General features: G+C 35.9%; 1 protein-coding gene across 7 annotated transcripts in view; it reads right to left on the bottom strand.

Moving 5' to 3' along the window:
- Window positions 1–19028, bottom strand: part of TBC1D15 (TBC1 domain family member 15) — a 72653-nt gene that overhangs the window by 30270 nt on the left and 23355 nt on the right. For 3 of the 7 annotated variants that reach the window (XM_051845671.3, XM_051845670.3, XM_089308728.1), the window contains exons 4-10: window positions 16762–16900; window positions 11218–11428; window positions 4148–4250; window positions 3097–3147; window positions 2611–2808; window positions 1405–1533; window positions 812–915 (exon numbers count right to left, since the gene is read on the bottom strand). In XM_051845671.3, the coding sequence (XP_051701631.1) occupies window positions 812–915; window positions 1405–1533; window positions 2611–2808; window positions 3097–3147; window positions 4148–4250; window positions 11218–11428; window positions 16762–16900 (935 nt within the window). The remainder of the gene's footprint in view (window positions 1–811; window positions 916–1404; window positions 1534–2610; window positions 2809–3096; window positions 3148–4147; window positions 4251–11217; window positions 11429–16761; window positions 16901–19028) is intronic. The other 4 variants (XM_070052639.2, XM_051845672.3, XM_089308729.1 and 1 more) reach the window with 2 other exon arrangements.

Genomic DNA, 19028 nt, shown 5'->3' with positions numbered 1-19028 from the left:
TGAACCTGGAAAGGTATTTTTTCAAGTCTGCGATACAAACTATAATAGAATCACTTTTCCAACAAAAAATAATCAGTTTATGTTACAAAAACACAAGGAAAATATTTTAAAGGCAATTAACCAGCAAACATTTCTTAATTTTATAATCTCCTAATAAATTGGAAAATAAATATATAGATATATATTTTAAAATATATGTCTAAATAAAGTTACTCAAAAGGCTTACACAAAGCTGGAACAACAGGACTGGAATTTTTTTTTTTTTTTTTACTATCTTTTTACATATTCACCAACACACTACAATGCAGTGTTTCTGTTCTGAAATAATTACAGGGTTTAAAATTTTAAAAATAAAACAATGGGGGCCAGCGCTGTGGTACAGCAGGTAAAGCCACTGCCTGCAGTGCCAGCATCCCATATGCGCATCGATTCAAGACCCAGCTGCTCCTCTTCTGATCCAGCTCTCTGCTATGGCCTGGAAATGCAGTAGAAGACAGCCTAAGTCCTTGGACCCCAGCACCCGTAAAGGAGTCCTAGAGAAGCTCCTGGCTCCCGGCTTCAGATGGGCCCAGCTCCAGCCATTGCAGCCATTAGGGAAGTGAACCAGTGGATGGAAGACTTTTCCTCTCTCTCTCTGCCACGGCCTCTCTAACTCTGCCTTTCAGATAAATAAATCTTAAAAAAAAAAAAATCGAAATTATTTTCCTATCCCCTAGTCTATTCCAAATCCTCATCTAGAAACCCTATACTAATGTATATGGGTGGGTAACTCAAGTTTCTTTGATGCACACATAAAAGGCCATTAACTTACGTTTTTTGTTTTTGTAATTGAGTTCTTTCCTCCTTGGTACTGTCCCAAGGAAAATAACCGAGAAGAAATTTCCATGCTTGTTTTCTCAATGCATGACTAAGTCCCTGAAGAAAGCACACATATTAAAACATATCAGTAAAAAAGAACCGAATGAAGTTCACAAAACTTGCCTCTAAACAAGAAAACTAGTATTTTAAGAGGTTGTTTTATACACCAGAATCGTCCAATTCATGTTTTCACTTCCAGATTCTTAAGACATAAGCAGCTGTCAGAAAGCTTAAAGAATGCAAAATATACACTGACTGCAAAGCAGATGGACACTGGGACTGATGAGGCTTTTTAAGCCAACCATACTGAATAAGGCAAAGGTCTCCTTTTCATAAGCCACAGAACTTTAAGAGTCTCTTCCCCTAGATCTGAGAGTTTATTCCCAATCCACAGGGCCAGCATAAGCATCTCACTCTGTCCCACTCAATACAGGAATTTTAAAGTATCATTCATCCAAAAAACAGACATTTATTCCTTCCCCTTTAAAAAAAAAACATGAATACTAGCAGGTCATAATACAATCCATATTAGAGTATTTGAATTACCCCTCTAAATATCATCTGCTTCATATTATCCACATTTAAAATTCTTCCTTCAGAATCAATGTTTTTAGTCCACTCTTCCAGTGTTACTGGCTCTCTCCTTTGAACAACAGGTCGTTCTCCCAAATCGATCTAAAATAAGATAAGCAATAGCCAGTACATCTTTAACCAGTAAACTTCTATCAAGGTATATAAAAACTAAATCTTAAATGCTTTTTTTGAAATATAACTTCTAATACTAATATTTTCATCTGCCAGTGTTTAGTTTATAATCTATAATAGTTAGCAGTATATACATCTACCTCCTCTTCTACCAAACACACAACTGGGTCACAAATACATAGATTGGAAATCTCACAGACTACAAACATTTGGTATTTTAAAATGAATGTTCTCTACTATTTTAGGTTTCAATCACATAAGCACAAAACATACAACATGTAAATTCTGTAATAAACTTTAAACCAAATGGTATGTGGGATTATTTAAGAGAAAACACAATTATTCCATTAATCATATTCAAAAATTAGCTTTTCTTCCAAACTGAAGTTCATTCAATTTTATTCTCAGAACTGATTCATGACCCATTAGTTCTACTTGGCAGTTTCGACAGGTTTTCATTCAACTAACAGATGCTAGTAATTTTAAAAATACCATTTGCAAGATAAGTCCTTTAATTAAGTACTACAATTTAACTATATAATTGTCTAACAATGTACAAGTCAAGAATTGTAGCACATTCAGAAGTTTTGTTGAGCATAAAAATTTGATAAAATTTGAGACCAAAGACTTCCTTACTTGAAGATTCATAGGAAAACAGAAGCCCTAAAGTAATAAATCAACTAACAGCTCTGACACCTACTTTAAAAAAAAAAAAAAGGCAAATTTAGGGACAGAACTAAGAGGTAGCAGGCAAAGACTCACTCACTGCTATGTACTCAAATGCAACAGCATGTTCACTATTATCAAAAGGCTCAAAGGACAGAGATACATTAATATAGACAAACCATAAGACAGAAAACACACCAAGAATTTGGTGGCAAGACACATACTACTTGTCAGATCAAACCCGTAAGTCAGCGAAATGCTCTAAGAAGGATTATGGGAAACAGACCAGTATCACTAAAACTGAGTTTCAATTTTCTATAGCACTCAGTACACATTCTCCTGTCACAATGGAATATTACATTAATATAGATATCCACTTACTCTTGTGATGACTTCAAATCCAGGCTCTTCTTGTTGATTTATCTTTAGACCTGGAATCGCATCACTAAGAAAATCCGCCATTTCTGAAGGTGGTCGTTGATGTGTAGAGGGATCGCTGCCTCTCAAACTATCAAAAATGTAGTTTGTGACTTTGGAAAATCCTACCATAGTTGCTGTATAAGGATCCTTTTTAATTTTCTATGTTGCAGGAAGAAAAATGTTAGCATTAATTCAAATAAAGAATAAAAGTATTTCACCATGGGTTAAAAAGCAAAATTTTTTACAAGGAGAGAAATCAGAACTAAACAGGATATTCTAAGATTATCTTCAAATTTTTTTCTAAAAAGAAAAATTTAAATTTTCTAAGCCAACTTTTTCATTTGGTTAAAACAGCATAGGTGGCAAGTTAATGCTATTGATTGAACTGATAAATGATTTGCAGCCTTCATTCAATCTGCATATACCAGAAATATATGCAGTGCTTACTTTCAAGTGGTGAATGGCCCACAACAGCTTTCTTCTGTCTAGCAGTCCTGTCTTCACACACACACAAACAAAAAATAGCTCTTGAAATGTGCACTACTATACTAATCTAACACAAAGATATTGGATAGCTAAATTTAAGTTTATAGTATATTGATATTGGTTGGTATTTTAATCGAACTACATTACTAGTAGATCATGCCAATCAGAATAATTTGTTCTGAGATAGTGCTGTCCTGGAAAAAAAGCAAACCTTTTCTACCGTTAAATCCTAGGTAACTTGTAACTCTCTACTCATTCACACTCAGCAAAAATACTTATTTATTAAGTAAATAAACTTAATTTATATTTAATTTATATAAGTAAATAAACTTATTAAGTAAATAAAATAAATAAAAAATCTTTTCCCTCACTTTTTATCTTAAACAGTATTTAGTTCTCTAGTCCTCTTTTTTAAAATGTTCCCTCTTTATGTTGTTAATCTCTACATCCTCAAAATCAAGAGTAGCTGGGATATTGTAATCACTCAGACATTTGTTACGTGGATGAATGAATGAATCAACAACCACCTCATACTTTACATAATAATTTGAATGAACTTATGCCTGTGTCAAAGATACATTTTTTATCTAAATCTAAGAACACATTCAAATACTTTCAGGAGAATTTGATTATCATGACTCCAACACGATCAACTGAAATGGTAATGATTCAAACCAGACTTCTTCCTAAGTTGATTTCAAAGTAGATAACCCTGTGATACTTCACCTAATCAAAGAAAACTATGAAAACTAAAATCTACCCGATGTCCAGTATTATGATAAAGGAAAAACTGCCCTAGGAGTACCAAAAAACCAAGGAAACTTCTAAGTCCTGCAAATAATATAGGAAATAGCACTGTTTTTATAAAATTAGAGAATAGTTCTATAAAGATCACTCACACACACACACACACAAACACCTGCCTCATTCTGTGTCCTCCTTGAAAGCAGGAGGTAGAAGGTATATAAAATAATGGAGTTAAACTAATAGCTTAATACAGTAAGAAACATACTTGTATTAAACCATATGCTGGTTCATCAAGGAGATTTTCAAAAGACTGTGACAGACTCTTATTTTGACAATTCACAAGGAGTGTTCTTTTATCCTGTGGAGATCTGTAACCAAAAAAAAAGGGGGGGTGGAGGAATTTGTAGAAAATACTAGCACAGGACATCACATACTATTTGAACAATAACTAACAGTGTTACTTTTCCTAACAAAAGAGACTTTTTAATGTCCAGATTGAGAAGTTACCCAATAATACATTAGCAAATACTTAAGTGAGCTCTAAACCTACATGATACAGGAAATACCAAATTAACAAATACTAATAAATTTTATGTAACAAATATCAAACATGAAGTGTATTTTATTTTAGACAAACCCAAGAAGTATAAATTGTAATGAACGCAGTTCTTGTTTAGAAATGGAAATAGAAGGGCCTACAATACATCTGATTTTACTAGCATAAAAACTAAAGCCAAAACATACTTTAGGATTAATCAGTATATAGTAAATACTACATAGGAAAATGTGTCTTCTTTTGAAATGATTTCCAACTCCATTCCACAGCCTCATGGTATTACAGGAAGATTAAAAATGCAAGATAGAAAAGTTATTTGGTAAAGGTCATTAGTTATGCTAACCACAACTACAAATACACAAATGAATAAATTTAATCAGATTATGTATGGCTCAGACAATATGTTTTTAGTTCTTGCTTATTAAGCTCTGGATGCAAGTCACTCCCCACACTTCTTAGTAACTACAGAATACATAAAATGCTTTCCAAATAAATGTCTAATTTCAAGTAATCAAACTAATTATCCAGGCTTCCTTCTATTCAATAAATTTTATGACAGTAATTCAGCTATAATAAATTTATAACTTTTCTATTTAAAATAAAAATTAAATGTTATTTTGGTGCTACACACCTCTATTATAAATGTTTCAGATAAAATCTTTAATAACAGTTATCTCTTCTCAATTCTAACCTAAGGATGCAACAGTAATGTTGGAGGGGATATGAAATCCAAAATAGGATCTTACTCTTACAGCCAGAAACAACATTCCATCCAGAGACAATCATAGCTAATAAGCCCCTAGGCTTCCTAAATGGAGCTGAGACTGACTCATTGCCCAGAGGAAAAAATAATACTTTTTAAGATATTCAATTTTTATTAAAAATGTTCTTCTGAACGTTGTGGGGTGGTGATGTTTAAGATGAAGACTTATGGTTCTTCCAATGCTTTTTTTCTTTTAAATGTTAAGTCAACTTAGATGTAGCATCATGAAAGAGGTTAATCCAGGAACAAAAATTGTTTTGTTTTTCTTAGCACAGTGCTGCTGTTACTGTGGTTATTTTGTTTCTAACAATAAACTAAGTCAAATTATTTCTTTAAAACCCAAGTAAAAAGTAATCATGAATAGCCAAATAATGCTTATGCATGTAGCCAGCAACAAACATGCAACCTTCAGCTACCTGAGCTCACAGTAACCACTAAACTGAAAATGAGAAGAAATTACTGTCTTACCAATGAGCAATCACAAATACTCTAAAAATGAAACACTTTGTTTTTCATACCCAATACCAATAATCTGTAACAGCAATTGAGAGCAAGCTCTAGAAGAGATACAAAGACATTTCACAGCGCTGAAGAATATCAGCAAAACGTAAAAACATACATCAAGGGACAAGCAGCACACTGGTTGGCAATTGCAGAGCTCCCTAAAAGGAACACTGCCACTTCAGATTATTACAGCGATGTTCCTACCTGCCCAGTTAGCGCACTGATCAATCCAAAGACATTTATTCTGAGAAACTGACCTTTCATCCTAACATTATTCAAGATATTCAAACTCACTGCAGCAGTAAGAAAAACTTTTAAGAATGCTAACCAGTTAACTGCCATTACAGCCTACAGAAGATTTTAAAGAAAACCCTGGTTTAACATAACAGAAGTATATCTGTTGCAAATTCTGAAGCACTTCTCAGGCTTTGGAGTCAGTGTCTCCCAAAGACCTTAGAACACACAATTTTTAATTGAACAATGTGTGCTGAGATGGAGCAGTAACTATTTTATATTGTTATTAAGAATGCTCAATATTTAAAGCTGAAGAAATAAAATAGCATTGTAAAAGGTATCAATAAAAATTAAAAACAGGTACAGGATATTTGGAACAAAATTTTAGAAGTAGAATCCAATTTTGTAAATGGTTGATGCTATATAATGACACAACCAATTGGCTTTTTCGGGGTGAAATGTGTTACCACTTGGATATATATGTATGATGGAAAAATGGCCCAATATACTAAATAATTTAAAGGAACCAATATGCTTTATTCATTTCCTGGCAAGAAACTTGATTAGACAAATGTATTTGTGGCTCATTGTTTTTTTAATTTGAGAAAGAAAAACAGAGCAAGACAAAATTTTCACTTCTACTAATTCACTCCCCAAATGTTCCCAAGGCTGGGGGGTTAGAAGGGGTTAGCAGGGTGGCACAGACAGGAACTCAACCCAGGTCTCCAACGTGGGTGGCAGGAACCCAACTACTCGAGCCATCATCCACAGTGTGTAGAAAGTAAACCACCACCACCCCTCCCCGGCCAGTGTCACAGAATATACAAAGTGACTGAAATTAGGCAAGTAGCTTTTGAAATAGTCACTTCAGACAACTATCTCTTCCCCCAATAATAGCCATAGAATAAACAATAATTAAGTCCAACAGGAAGAAAATAAAGTGTACAGAGGTCAGTCTCCCTCTGTATGATTTTTTTTTTCCTTTGACCAGAACACTAAAGACCGCAATTAAACCCTTAATGCTCATCTGGTCCCACTTTATCCTCCCCTTGGTTGACTTCATTCTCCCCCAGTTTCAATTACTACTGCATACAAAAAACCCCTACATTGTGCGTTCTTATAGTGCCATATATGTCTTATTCAGAGCACTTACTACAGCTGAAATCTTAGTTAATGAATGTTTAGTACTAAAAAGTCCATGAAGACAGGGGACATGATCTTTTTTGATTACTTCTACCTTTCCAGGAAGTACCACTACCATATCTAATACACAGCAGGATCTCAAAAACAAAGTTTCTGAATGAAAAGTTATGTAGGGAGGACTACATTTCCCAAAACTTCATATATGCAAATGGAAATAAGCACTTGAAGAAACTCTCCCTCCCAGGGACCTGTCTGAAGAGACTGGAAGAGAGGTGCATGCTTGGCATACCCTCTTCCAGGTTCACGCCTTCTCTTGGATCTGTCTGCCAACAGAGAAGGTGTTCTCTGCTCTGCTTTCATTCTTGTAGCAAGCAGAATGTCTTCACTGGAGTCACCCGTGGTTGTCCGGAAGTGACAATAACTGGATGAGTTTGAAATTAATTTGGGAGTGAATTATTGTGTTATCACATATTTAAGCCTCACTAGAAATGGTATTTGTATCACCATCTCTAAATCATATTTACTTCTCATTTGTTTACAAGTTCAGAAAAGGAAAAAAATTAACACATAACCCTGTAACTTGCCTAAGTCGTTGTCCATACTATTCTTTTTTTTTTAACTTTTATTTAATGAATATAAATTTCCAAAGTACAGAATATTGATTACAGTCCATACTATTCTTAAACCCACCTAGACTCCTAATTTCTCTTTGGAGTTATACAAAACAAATTTATAATTTATTTCTCATAATAACTCTTTCAAAATTGGTTCTCAAACTGATCTTATACCATGCCACTTATTCTTTCACCTGTTACTTCATCATCTACAATGAACCAGGTACCATGAGTAGGAATAAGGCAGAAAATAAAAACAAGATGTATGAATTCCCTTGCATTCTAAAGTAGAACACAGAAGAAGTAAACAGACAATATTATCTTTTTCTGTTAAGTGCCATGAAATGAGAAAACAAGAAAATGAGAGAAAGAAGAGAGGCAGGTACCTGCATTAGATAGGAAAGGGGACAGCTAAGGAAGCCCCTCTGATGTGATATAAAACAGATTCCTGGCCGGCGCCGCAGCTCACTAGGCTAATCCTCCGCCTTGCGGCACCAGCACACCGGGTTCTAGTCCAGGTCGGGGCGCCAGATTCTGTCCCGGTTGCCCCTCTTCCAGGCCAGCTCTCTGCTGTGGCCAGGGAGTGCAGTGGAGGATGGCCCAAGTGCTTGGGCCCTGCACCCCATGGGAGACCAGGATAAGTACCTGGCTCCTGCCATCAGATCAGTGCGGTGCGCTGGCCGCAGCACACCGGCCGTGGCGGCCATTGGAGGGTGAACCAACGGAACCAACGGCAAAGAAAGACCTTTCTCTGTCTCTCTCTCTCACTGTCCACTCTGTCAAAAAAAACCAGATTCCTAAGGAATCTTAAAAGGAGAATATTCCAGGAAGATGAGACAATATACATAAAGCATCTAAAGACAAAAAAGTGTTTAAAAGGTTTTAAACTGGTTTAAAAAAAAAAAAAAACCTATGTGGCTGGAAGACAGTGGCATGAAATGAGGTTCAAGAAATAAACAGAACTAAAAGCAGGCTCTCACTGACCATAGGAAGCAGCTCGAATTTTACTTAATGTGTGTTGGGTCTCTTCAAGTTAAACTCACACCCTTCAAACATTTTTCATAAAACCATGTTTATCACTCTCCTTACACTGATTATCTCTTCAATGCAGTGTAATTAGCATATTTAAAATGCAGTGCTTAAAACTAAGCCTATTTGTCCGAAGTATGATCTTACCAGCAAGAATACGGGGGGGGGGGGGGGGGGGGCAGCATTGTGGCATAGAGGATGAAGCCTCTGCCTTTACCATTAGTATCCCATATAGGTACCAGTTTGTATCCTAGCTATTCTGTTTCCAATCCAGCTCCCTGTTGTTGGCCTGGGGAAAGGAGAAGATGGCCCAACTGTCAGGGCTCCTGCCACCTACATGGGACACTCAGATGAAGCCCCTGGCGTTGGCCTGGCCCAGCTCTGACCATTGCAACCACTTGGGGAGTGAACCAGCAGATGGCAGACCTCCATCTCTCCCTCTCTTGACTTTCAAATAAATAAATAAATCTTAAAAAAAAAAAAAAGAAAACAGAGGGCCTACCATACTTCCCTCATCTTTGACCTTATGCTTTAATCAACAGTCTCAGTTCAAATGAGTTCCTTCTTCAGTCTGTCAGAACACTGATTGAAACTAAGCTTATTATGGTGCTAAAACCTACAAGTCTTTAACAACTGATACTTCACATACAGTAACCTTCTGTTCCAATCATTATACCATCTCTCTTGAAATCCCTCAATGGTAACCTGTTCACAGCTTCGAGTTCAAGATCAAGACCCTATTACCATAAACCAGGCCTGACTTTCTTATACTTCTTGGTAGGAAACCAAGTGCCTAAAGTCAGACAGAGATGATCAACATAGCAGGGGAGAACATCTTGCCAGAAAAGATACTCAAAATCTTCCAACTTGTAGCCTTACACAATCTAAATTTAGGCACCGTGTTAAACTCTACTATAGTAAAGTGAGGACTTTTTTTTAAGATAGACTTTGAGTCAGAGTTACAGAGAGAGAGGGAGAGACACAGAGATCTTCCCTTCAATGGTTCATTCCCCAAATGGCCAAAACAGCCAGGGCTGGCCCAGGCTTAAGCCAGGAGCTTCATACAGGTTTCCCACGTAGGTGGCAGGGGCCCAAATACTTAGGTCATCTTCTGCCGCTTTTCCCAAGCCATTAGTAAGGACTTGGATAGGAAGTGGAGCAGCTGGGACACAAACTGGCGCTCATACGTGATGCCAGCATCACAGGTGGCAGCTTTACCTGCTATCCACAATGCTGACAAGTGAGGACATTATTAATGAAGATAGTAACTATATCCTATGGTTTCTCCAAGCTAAAAACCTCAACTTCACCCTTCTTATCTCTATATATCTAATTATTCTCAAATCAAATCTTCATACTTCTCCAATGAAAAGTCTGCAAAAACACTCATGGAAAATGTGCATTAAGAAAAAATGATACAAGGATTCAAAAATGTTTTCACAACAAAACCAACTTTTAATTCCACCTTCCATGAACTTCCTGAAGTACCTTAGTACTTCTAGTATGCCTGCCATTCTCCTACTTCAGGCAACCTTAACCTCATCTGGAGGATTGGAACTACCTGCTAACAGGACAAGATCCTTCATACTCCGTCCTTTACTTAGAACTTCAGCCTCATCTTTAACTTCCCTCCACTCTGCAGACCTATAATACCAAACCAGTCTGTTCTGTGATTATGTCATGCTCGTGATTTTCCCACCTTCTAAAATATCCCTTCTTCTAAAATGACTCCTTCCCCTTCATGCTAATGGTCCACTCATTTTTCAAACCCCAGATGCTACTTCTTTGAGAAAGTCTTCCTTGATCCTGACCCTTAGTCTAAATTACATACCCCTCTCCTCCTTCCTGAGAAGTTCCAAAGCACCTTGTACTTCCTCCATCTTAGCTCTTGAGTTTCAGCTGCCATATACTTCTTGGCATCCTTCAAAAGACTGTACATTCTCAGAGATCAGGAACACGCCTCTTTTGTTCACTATGTATATTAAGCAACTACCATAGTGCTTAGCATGTTAAAGATACCCAAAAAACATTTGGTAAGAGCAACACTGACTGTGGATGTACAGATGTACACAGGTATGTAAATGTAAGACAAGATGTCTGGGAAGCGAGAAGGCCCTGTTTTCCAACATATAAATAAGTCTGCTAAGAACTGGGACTTGCCTGACCTAAATTCCAATAATACAAATAACTGTATGTTTAAAACAGAAGATAGAAAGGTAAATTAGTAAATATATAAGTTATTATGTGTTATAATTCATCTAAACATAAAAATACTAGTGTTCTTTTTAAAATAGTAATAAAGTAGCTAAGTCTCAAAATCAAATTACTAAGATGGCAACATGTTATTAAGTCACTGCTCAGAAAAAGTCTCCCAGGAAAAACAAAGCAGCTTGTGCCCTCATATGCACATAGGTCACTGATGCTCAACAAGTCTGTGCTGGGATTAACACAACAATCCAGTTTCAATAAGTAGAAAATAATTTGATACTTACTCACACAACACCACATATTTTTCAAGAGCCTCAATCAGTAGTTTGCTATCTCCTTGATGAAAGTGCAGAGCAGGGAGAACGACGTCATCCTTTAGACAGAATACCAAATACGACCAGCCCATACCCTCTTTGTTTTGCTTGATTGATTTCAGGTCTGTCAAACTGAACAGGAATGACCATTTGCTTTTCCCATTTCTATGACTTGGAGCATCTTAAAAACAAGAAGTGGGGCAAAATATTTTTGTTCACCTTTTAAAAAGGCACTGACAGTGTTCTTCATGACTGCATAACAAGTATTGTTGAATACAGGGAACCCCTATAGCACTCATGGTACTAAGGCTCCCACATGTACTAGAAATGGCAACACATACTTTGTTGAAAAAATTTTAAGTAATTATTCCACTATACACGAATTCAAAAAATGTTATCCCTATGTAAAATAGAAGGTTTGCCCAAAAATGAACATGACTTTGGAAGTAAGCCCACTTGATTCAACTTGCGGCACTACCATCTTACTAACAGAATGATTTGGAGAAAATAACTGAATCTCTCAGCCTTTTTTTTTTTTTTTTTTTTTTTTTGACAGGCAGAGTGGACAGTGAGAGAGAGAGACAGAGGGAAAGGTCTTCCTTTGCCGTTGGTTCACCCTCCAATGGCTGCTGCGACCAGTGCACCGCGCTGATCCGATGGCAGGAACCAGGTGCTTTTCCTGGTCTCCCATGGGGTGCAGGGCCCAAGCACCTGGGCCATCCTCCACTGCACTCCCTGGCCACAGCAGAGAGCTGGCCTGGAAGAGGGGCAACCGGGACAGAATCCGGCTCCCCAACCGGGTCTAGAACCCGGTATGCTGGCACCGCAAGGCGGAGGATTAGCCTAGTGAGCCGCGGCACCACCCTCAGCCTGTTTCTTAATCTGAAAAGTGGAGATAACTATACTTACCTCCAAATGTCATTCTAAGAATTAAGAAACAATACTTGTCAACTAACACAGGCCAAGCAAATAGCAAATACTCATTAAATGTTAATCTTTCCATTCTCTACAAATAAGAAGAGCATTATTCTCTTGGAGAGCCTTTTTAAAAAAAACTTCAATTTATTTTCTTCCTTTTGTAATTATTTTTAGGAGACTATACTGATAATGAAAATAAGCATGTTGATATTAAAAAAACAATGGAGTGACCATACATTTATTTAAAAAACTAAATAAGAAAGAATTGATGATGAAAAAATAACCAAGCTGTGAATACTTCAAAAAGAATAAATATATTCAATCTTCTTGCTAAATTAATGTTCACAAAATTAAGACCTCAGTTCAAACAATAGTTACGTAAAATACAACACTTTCAGAGTTTTTGGTATGTTTATAGAAGCTAAAATTCTATATTCATGATCATTATCGTAACTGATAACAAGCAACTTAAAGATTAACTATTTAAACAAAAATATATTTTAAAAGGAAAAATGTTACCACTTTTCTTGCTAATGTTATCTTATTATTTCTAATTAAAATGGCAATTTATTTCAATAATTTAAATTATTGCACTTAATTTAACTCATGTCTCTGAAATCTAAAAAAAAAAAAAGACTTCAATGTTATTTCAAAAGAAGTATCATGTTATCCTATTACTTAAGGCCTTTAATTACATCTCACATTACCAATTCTAAAATGAAAAACTACCTGAGAGACAGTTACTCACAAGATTTAATCAAAATACGGATCAGTACTGGCCTTGATGTATGTCACCTTTGTAAACAGTCAGGAACCCCATAGCTATCTCCATAATCTCCAGCAACTCCTAAACTGACAGAGCACAATCTACAGCTTACAAAGAGCTCTATCTGTAAGGAATACAGACACCATAACCTTTTCATGGACACTTTAACAAGTTTCACTTGAAGTAAGTTTGGAAAGGCTAAAGCAATTTCTCCTTAGATACTGACCTGTTTGGCTTCCATACCTGTTTAGATAATAATGTCATAGATAACTAAGGCTGGTACTAAATTAAGTACTATGTGCTCACTTTATAGAACGTTTCATTGGTTTTACATTATAGAGCTCATAACACCACTAACCTCAAGCTGATCTCAAACTGAGAATAGTTCTAGAATTCCAACTTATTCATGAATCATTTAAGTGTGAATGCACTTGGACTATCTAGAAAGAATACATATTACTAGCTCATTTGCAAAAGACAAAAATAGTTTTAAAGATAAACAGCAATAAAAATTAGATAGAGACAGTTTTATATTAAATTCCTTCAGAGTATTTAATCTAATCCAAGAAAATCATAGAGAACATTAAATAGCACAGGTAAACTATATGAGTTATCAGGAGTTTGTGCATATTCAAGAGCAAGCATTTTACACAGATTTCCCTTGCTACCAGATGAGACATGTTAAGCACTATATACATACGAGAAAATGCCTCAGGTATTTCCTCACTTAGAGCTCTGACAAAGATGAGAGAAACAGCCCAAGTCAATTCTACAGTTCTTCCACTAGAATACAAGCTTTACCAAAACAGAAACTTTATTTTGTTCACAGATGTATCCTAGTGATTAGCATAAAGTAGGTACTAAAAGAAGTGTGAAATAAATGCATTAATAAACAAGTCAACATAAATGCAATTTGCAAATGAGCTTGCTGCCAAAGCTAACCAGAACTAGAAATGGTTACAAAGGAAAACTAACAAAAGCCAACAGTTAACTCAAAATTTCCTTTTTTCTTCTTAAAGAAAAATAAAATTAGTTCTACTGAATTATATTACCAAACACATGTAAAAAATATCTCCACCACACTCGCAAGGGGAAACTGAATAACAGAAGGGTAGAATTAAACAGTTGAGAAAGTGTCCATATATCCTGAACAGAATTAACATTACAGAAAACATTCAGATACGTTTCTAGAATATAATGGTGATCTTTATGGTTCTGAGAAGAAATTATCAAAACATTTAACTAGGTATATGAAAATAAAGGATATAACAGTAGAAACTATTATGAAAAATAAAGTGCTCTTACAAAATACAAAGTTAAATAAGTCTTTGATAGTCAATTTTTTAAGTTTGTCCCAAGTACCCTTTGTACCACACACACACACACACAAAAAAGCACAAATTTTAAAATGGCATAAATTTGAAAATTTCAGAATGCCACAAATTTGAAACCTTTGAAATTTCTAAGCTTGAGGGTCTGATTCAGAATCAGAATTAATCCTAAACCCTCAAGTTTAGAAAATGTCTACTTAATCTCTTAACAATTACAAAATAAAGTCTATTCCCTTAAAAGTCGCTCTTGTGTGCCAAACCACATAAGCAGTATTAACACTTGTGGTTTATCTCTAAGCTTCACAACTATATGGAAGCTCTCAACTCTGACTGCGCATTAAAATCACCTGAAGACTTTCTGGAAAATACAGATACCCAGGCTCCATTTCCAGAGTCTGAATTTGGAGTTTTTTCTTTGTTTTTTAAACCTAATCTCCCCAGGTGACTTCCATGGGCAGAAAAGGCAGAGAAGCATGAGTCTCAAGAAATCTTTACTGCGAGATTATGTCTTTCAAATCCATGTTATGTTTCTTTCTGCTAACAAATTTTAAAAACTCACCCCTTTCACTCATTCCTATGGCCTCTCTCATCTACAAGAATATTAAGCAACAAATAAAAAATACAATTCACATAAAACAATCCTGAATATCTAATCTAGCAAAGTCAAAAACCACCTCACAAGTCACAGACAGTAAAATCCTGTGGTTTCATCTTTCCTTGATACCTTGCATCTGGTTCTGAGAAGAAGCTACCCTTTCAGTAGAAACAGCACACACACACACACACACACACACACACACACAAAGGACAGGCACATGTGCAAACTCATCATTATCAAAAACTAATGAATTATTATTTACTTCTTAAATGCTAGTGTTTATTAGAAATTATAAAATACAAACTTTTGAGTATGAGAATGATTCACCAGGCCAAACATGAAAATCAATTTTACTTATAACAATTTTATCTATATAATGTAGTGGGGCCAGCACTGTAGCATAGCAGGTAAAGTTGCCACCTGCAGTATCAGCATCCCATATGGGCACCGGTTCAAGATCCGGCTGCTCCATCTCCTATCCAGCTATCTGCTATGACCTGGGAAAGCAGTAAAAATGACCCAAGTCCTTGGGCCCCTGCACCCGCATGGGAGACCCGGAAAAAGCTCCTGGCTTCAGATCAGCACAGCTCCGGCCACCAAATGGGGAGTGAACCAACAGATGGAAGACCTCTCTCTCTCTCTGCCTCTCCTTCTCTGTGTGACTCTGACTTTCAAGTAAAATAAATAAATCTTTAAAAATAAATAAATCTTTAAAAATAAATGTAGCAATAGCTGCTCATTTTTTTGAATGAGTAAACATAGATAATTCCTAATTCAGAACAAAATTATTAAGATAGAAAATACCTTTTCGAGCCGGCGCCGCGGCTCACTAGGCTAATCCTCCGCCTTGCGGCGCCGGCACACCGGGTTCTAGTCCCAGTCGGGGCGCCGGATTCTGTCCCGGATGGCCCTTTTCCAGGCCAGCTCTCTGCTGTGGCCAGGGAGTGCAGTGGAGGATGGCCCAAGTGCTTGGGCCCTGCACCCCATGGGAGACCAGGATAAGCACCTGGCTCCTGCCATTGGATCAGCGCGGTGTGCCGGCCGCAGCGTGCTGGCCGCAGCGCGCCGGCCGCGGCAGCCATTGGAGGGTGAACCAATGGCAAAGGAAGACCTTTCTCTCTGTCTCTCTCTCACTGTCCACTCTGCCTGTCAAAATAAATAAATAAATAAATGAAAATTTAAAAAAAGATAACTACATTAGAATTTAAAAAAAAAAAGAAAATACCTTTTCAAAACACAAAAGGAATAAGCAAAAAAATTAACATTTTAACTACATAAATATTCAATATTTAGAAAGAGATCTACAAATAGAATGGTTGCATCATAGAACAACTTACTAGAGCATATTTGTGGTAGTATGTGAGTTCTACATTCTATGAGCTGTATCTCTCATGTGAACTAGAATCTACAATCTTGTTAGTACTATTAGCTCAGGTCTTTACTATTAATCACACATAGATAATCACCACATAACAAATATAAATTAAAATACAGATGGAAAAGGAAATGGGCACTTAACACATATAAAGGGGAGACTGCAATGAACTTTGAAAATCCAAATAGCACAAAAATTAGAAAATAGTAATGTACTCCATCTCCCCCTGGTGCTTTAAGATGAAATAGCATGATTTTTAAAATTTTACTAGATTTAGAAAAATGAGCATGAAAGACAGCCAAAACAATTTTTAAAAGTGTTTCTATTTTCTGCCATTAATAACTACAAAATAGGAACAACAAACAAGAGATGGAAAAGGAACATAATTAAAATTTGAGAGTTATACAAATTAATCAAAGCAACAAATCATCCTTCTAACAGAGGCACAGTAAACAATTTTCTTTGCACTCTTGTTTATTAGTATATTATAGCAAATCAGTTTAAGATTTCAAGATTTAGTTCTTACCTCCATTGGTATGTGGTTTCTTTTTAAATGAAACTGTATTAATCATGTCCCACTCTGCTTCATAACTGTTCAGATATTCTGATCCTCGATGAGCTCTTTCTTTTGGGGCCTGGGTCCATTCTACAACAGAACTGGAGTCCTAAAATAATAACAAAAATATGAAATATGTAAAGTCTAAAACTGGAATTTCATTTGACTCTATAACATCTCCACCATTTCTACTAAATTAAACTTTGTGGGTTGTGGCAGACATCACTAGTAGGAAAACCAGACACTCTTTGCTATCCTTTATTCCCTTGCTCATATTTACCAAAAAAAAACTTACCCAGACTCCCTTTCAGTTAGGTTTGCAAAAAAAAAAAAGCAAAAGTCATCTGTACATCTGTAGGCTCTGGAAATGCTTTGACTTTCATAATAAAAGCTTCATCTCTTTTCCCCTTCATCCTACTTTGCCACTGTGAAATCTAAAACTATAGTAGCCATAGTGTAGCAAGGGAACTACTACAAAAGGCTCCCATCCAACAGACTCAGTAATTTGAGGAAAACAATTGTGTTTTCTCACTGGCAATCAAAAGGAGCTAAAAGCAGCATATCTAAGTATATAGTTCTACAGAACTTTCCTTTTCAAAAGAAAAACCAAAAGTCTAAAATGCAGTATTAATAATTTGACTAAATCAAAACATTTGACTTCTATACAACAAAAGACATCACACATAAAGATTAGCAAGACTGCGATAAAAGGCTTTTGAAAAACAAAAGAAAAACATCCAAACCAATTCCTACCAATTTAATTAGAAATAGATTAATATCAAAACAGAAAAGCAATAGTTTGACTAGGTAAGTCTCCCTCCCCCCAAAAAACAGAAACCCATAGAAAGATGTCCAACATCAGTAACAAAGAAAAATAAAATAAGAATTCTATATTTTTTACCCAATTTAACTTAAAAAATACTATCATATATGGAAGAGAGTGAGAGAAAATGGACTATCTCCCATCATTGATGAAGATGCTCAACAGCACTGACACCAGAAGGGGCAATTTGGGCATACTTACTAAAAATTTAAAATATGCATGTGTTTAACCACATCAACTCTTTTCATCTTCTAGAAAAAGACTCACATATGCAGACAATAAGCAAATACAAGGATTTTCATTGCACCTTTGTTTAAGTATAAACTTGAAAAAATTCTAATGTCCAGCAATGGAACAAATGAACTAAGGGATACGCAAGGAAATACTAGATAGTAATCATATGAGTGATACATGTTAAAATGTATACATTTAATTATGTGCCATACAACATTTCCAGTAAGTGTCCGACAGTATCTATGATGGTGGTCCCAGAACATTATACAGCAGCATAAAAATTCCTATTACCTAGTGATCTTGTAGTCTCATAATACCATAGTGTAAAACATTACTCACATGTCTATGGTGATGCTGGTTAAACAAACTCATTGTTCTGTCAGCTGCATAAAACTACAGCACATACAATCCTGTACAGTACATAATACTTCATAATGATAAATGGAACGGTTACTAGTTATGTATTTACTTTACTTTTTATGACTGTCACACTTTTAAAAAGTTTACTGTGAGACAGTATGCCTTATTACACCAGCAACAGCTTTCTCCATCACATTTACCATGTCTCTTGACTGGATCAAGAGGTCACAGCAGGTGATGTACCTATACAATCTTCATTTGTGTAAATATACACTATTCATACAACACATTTCTCTCCTGTTATTAAGTAAAGCATGGCTGCATATTCAACACAAAATAGTAAATACAGTGAGAGTTGCAAAAAGTGTGTGGACTATAACAAATACAACATATGCAATGAGAAACATGCATAAGAATGTAAACCATTCTACATACAAATATACTCTATAGATGTATGTAAAGATAAAGGTCTAGAAATATATATACTGAACAAGGACAGAGGAAGGAAAAGATTCTGGTCAAGCAAGAACTTCAATTTATTATTTGAACTTTTAGCAACAGGAATATATTTTAGCAACAGGAATATATTTTTGTGTATCTCTCCTATAATTTTTAATAAGGGAAAAAGAAAATTAGTAAGAACATAAAGATATGATAAAGGAGTAAGAAAAATTAAGAAATAAGAAATAGGGGCAAGTGTCTGGCATAATGGTTAGCTTGAGACACCTGCATTCTATGTTGGAGTGCCTATATTCAAGTCCAGGCCCTACTCTCCATTCCAGTTTCCTGTTAAATATATGCCCTGGGCAGTAGCAGGAGA

Source organism: Oryctolagus cuniculus, chromosome 11 (assembly GCF_051225735.1).
Source record: "Oryctolagus cuniculus isolate XC-2025 breed Fujian yellow rabbit chromosome 11, ASM5122573v1, whole genome shotgun sequence".
NCBI classification, from domain to species: Eukaryota; Metazoa; Chordata; class Mammalia; order Lagomorpha; family Leporidae; genus Oryctolagus; species Oryctolagus cuniculus.
The sequence above is the reverse complement of the archived record's forward strand: the minus strand, read 5'-3'. Positions and strand labels throughout refer to the sequence as shown.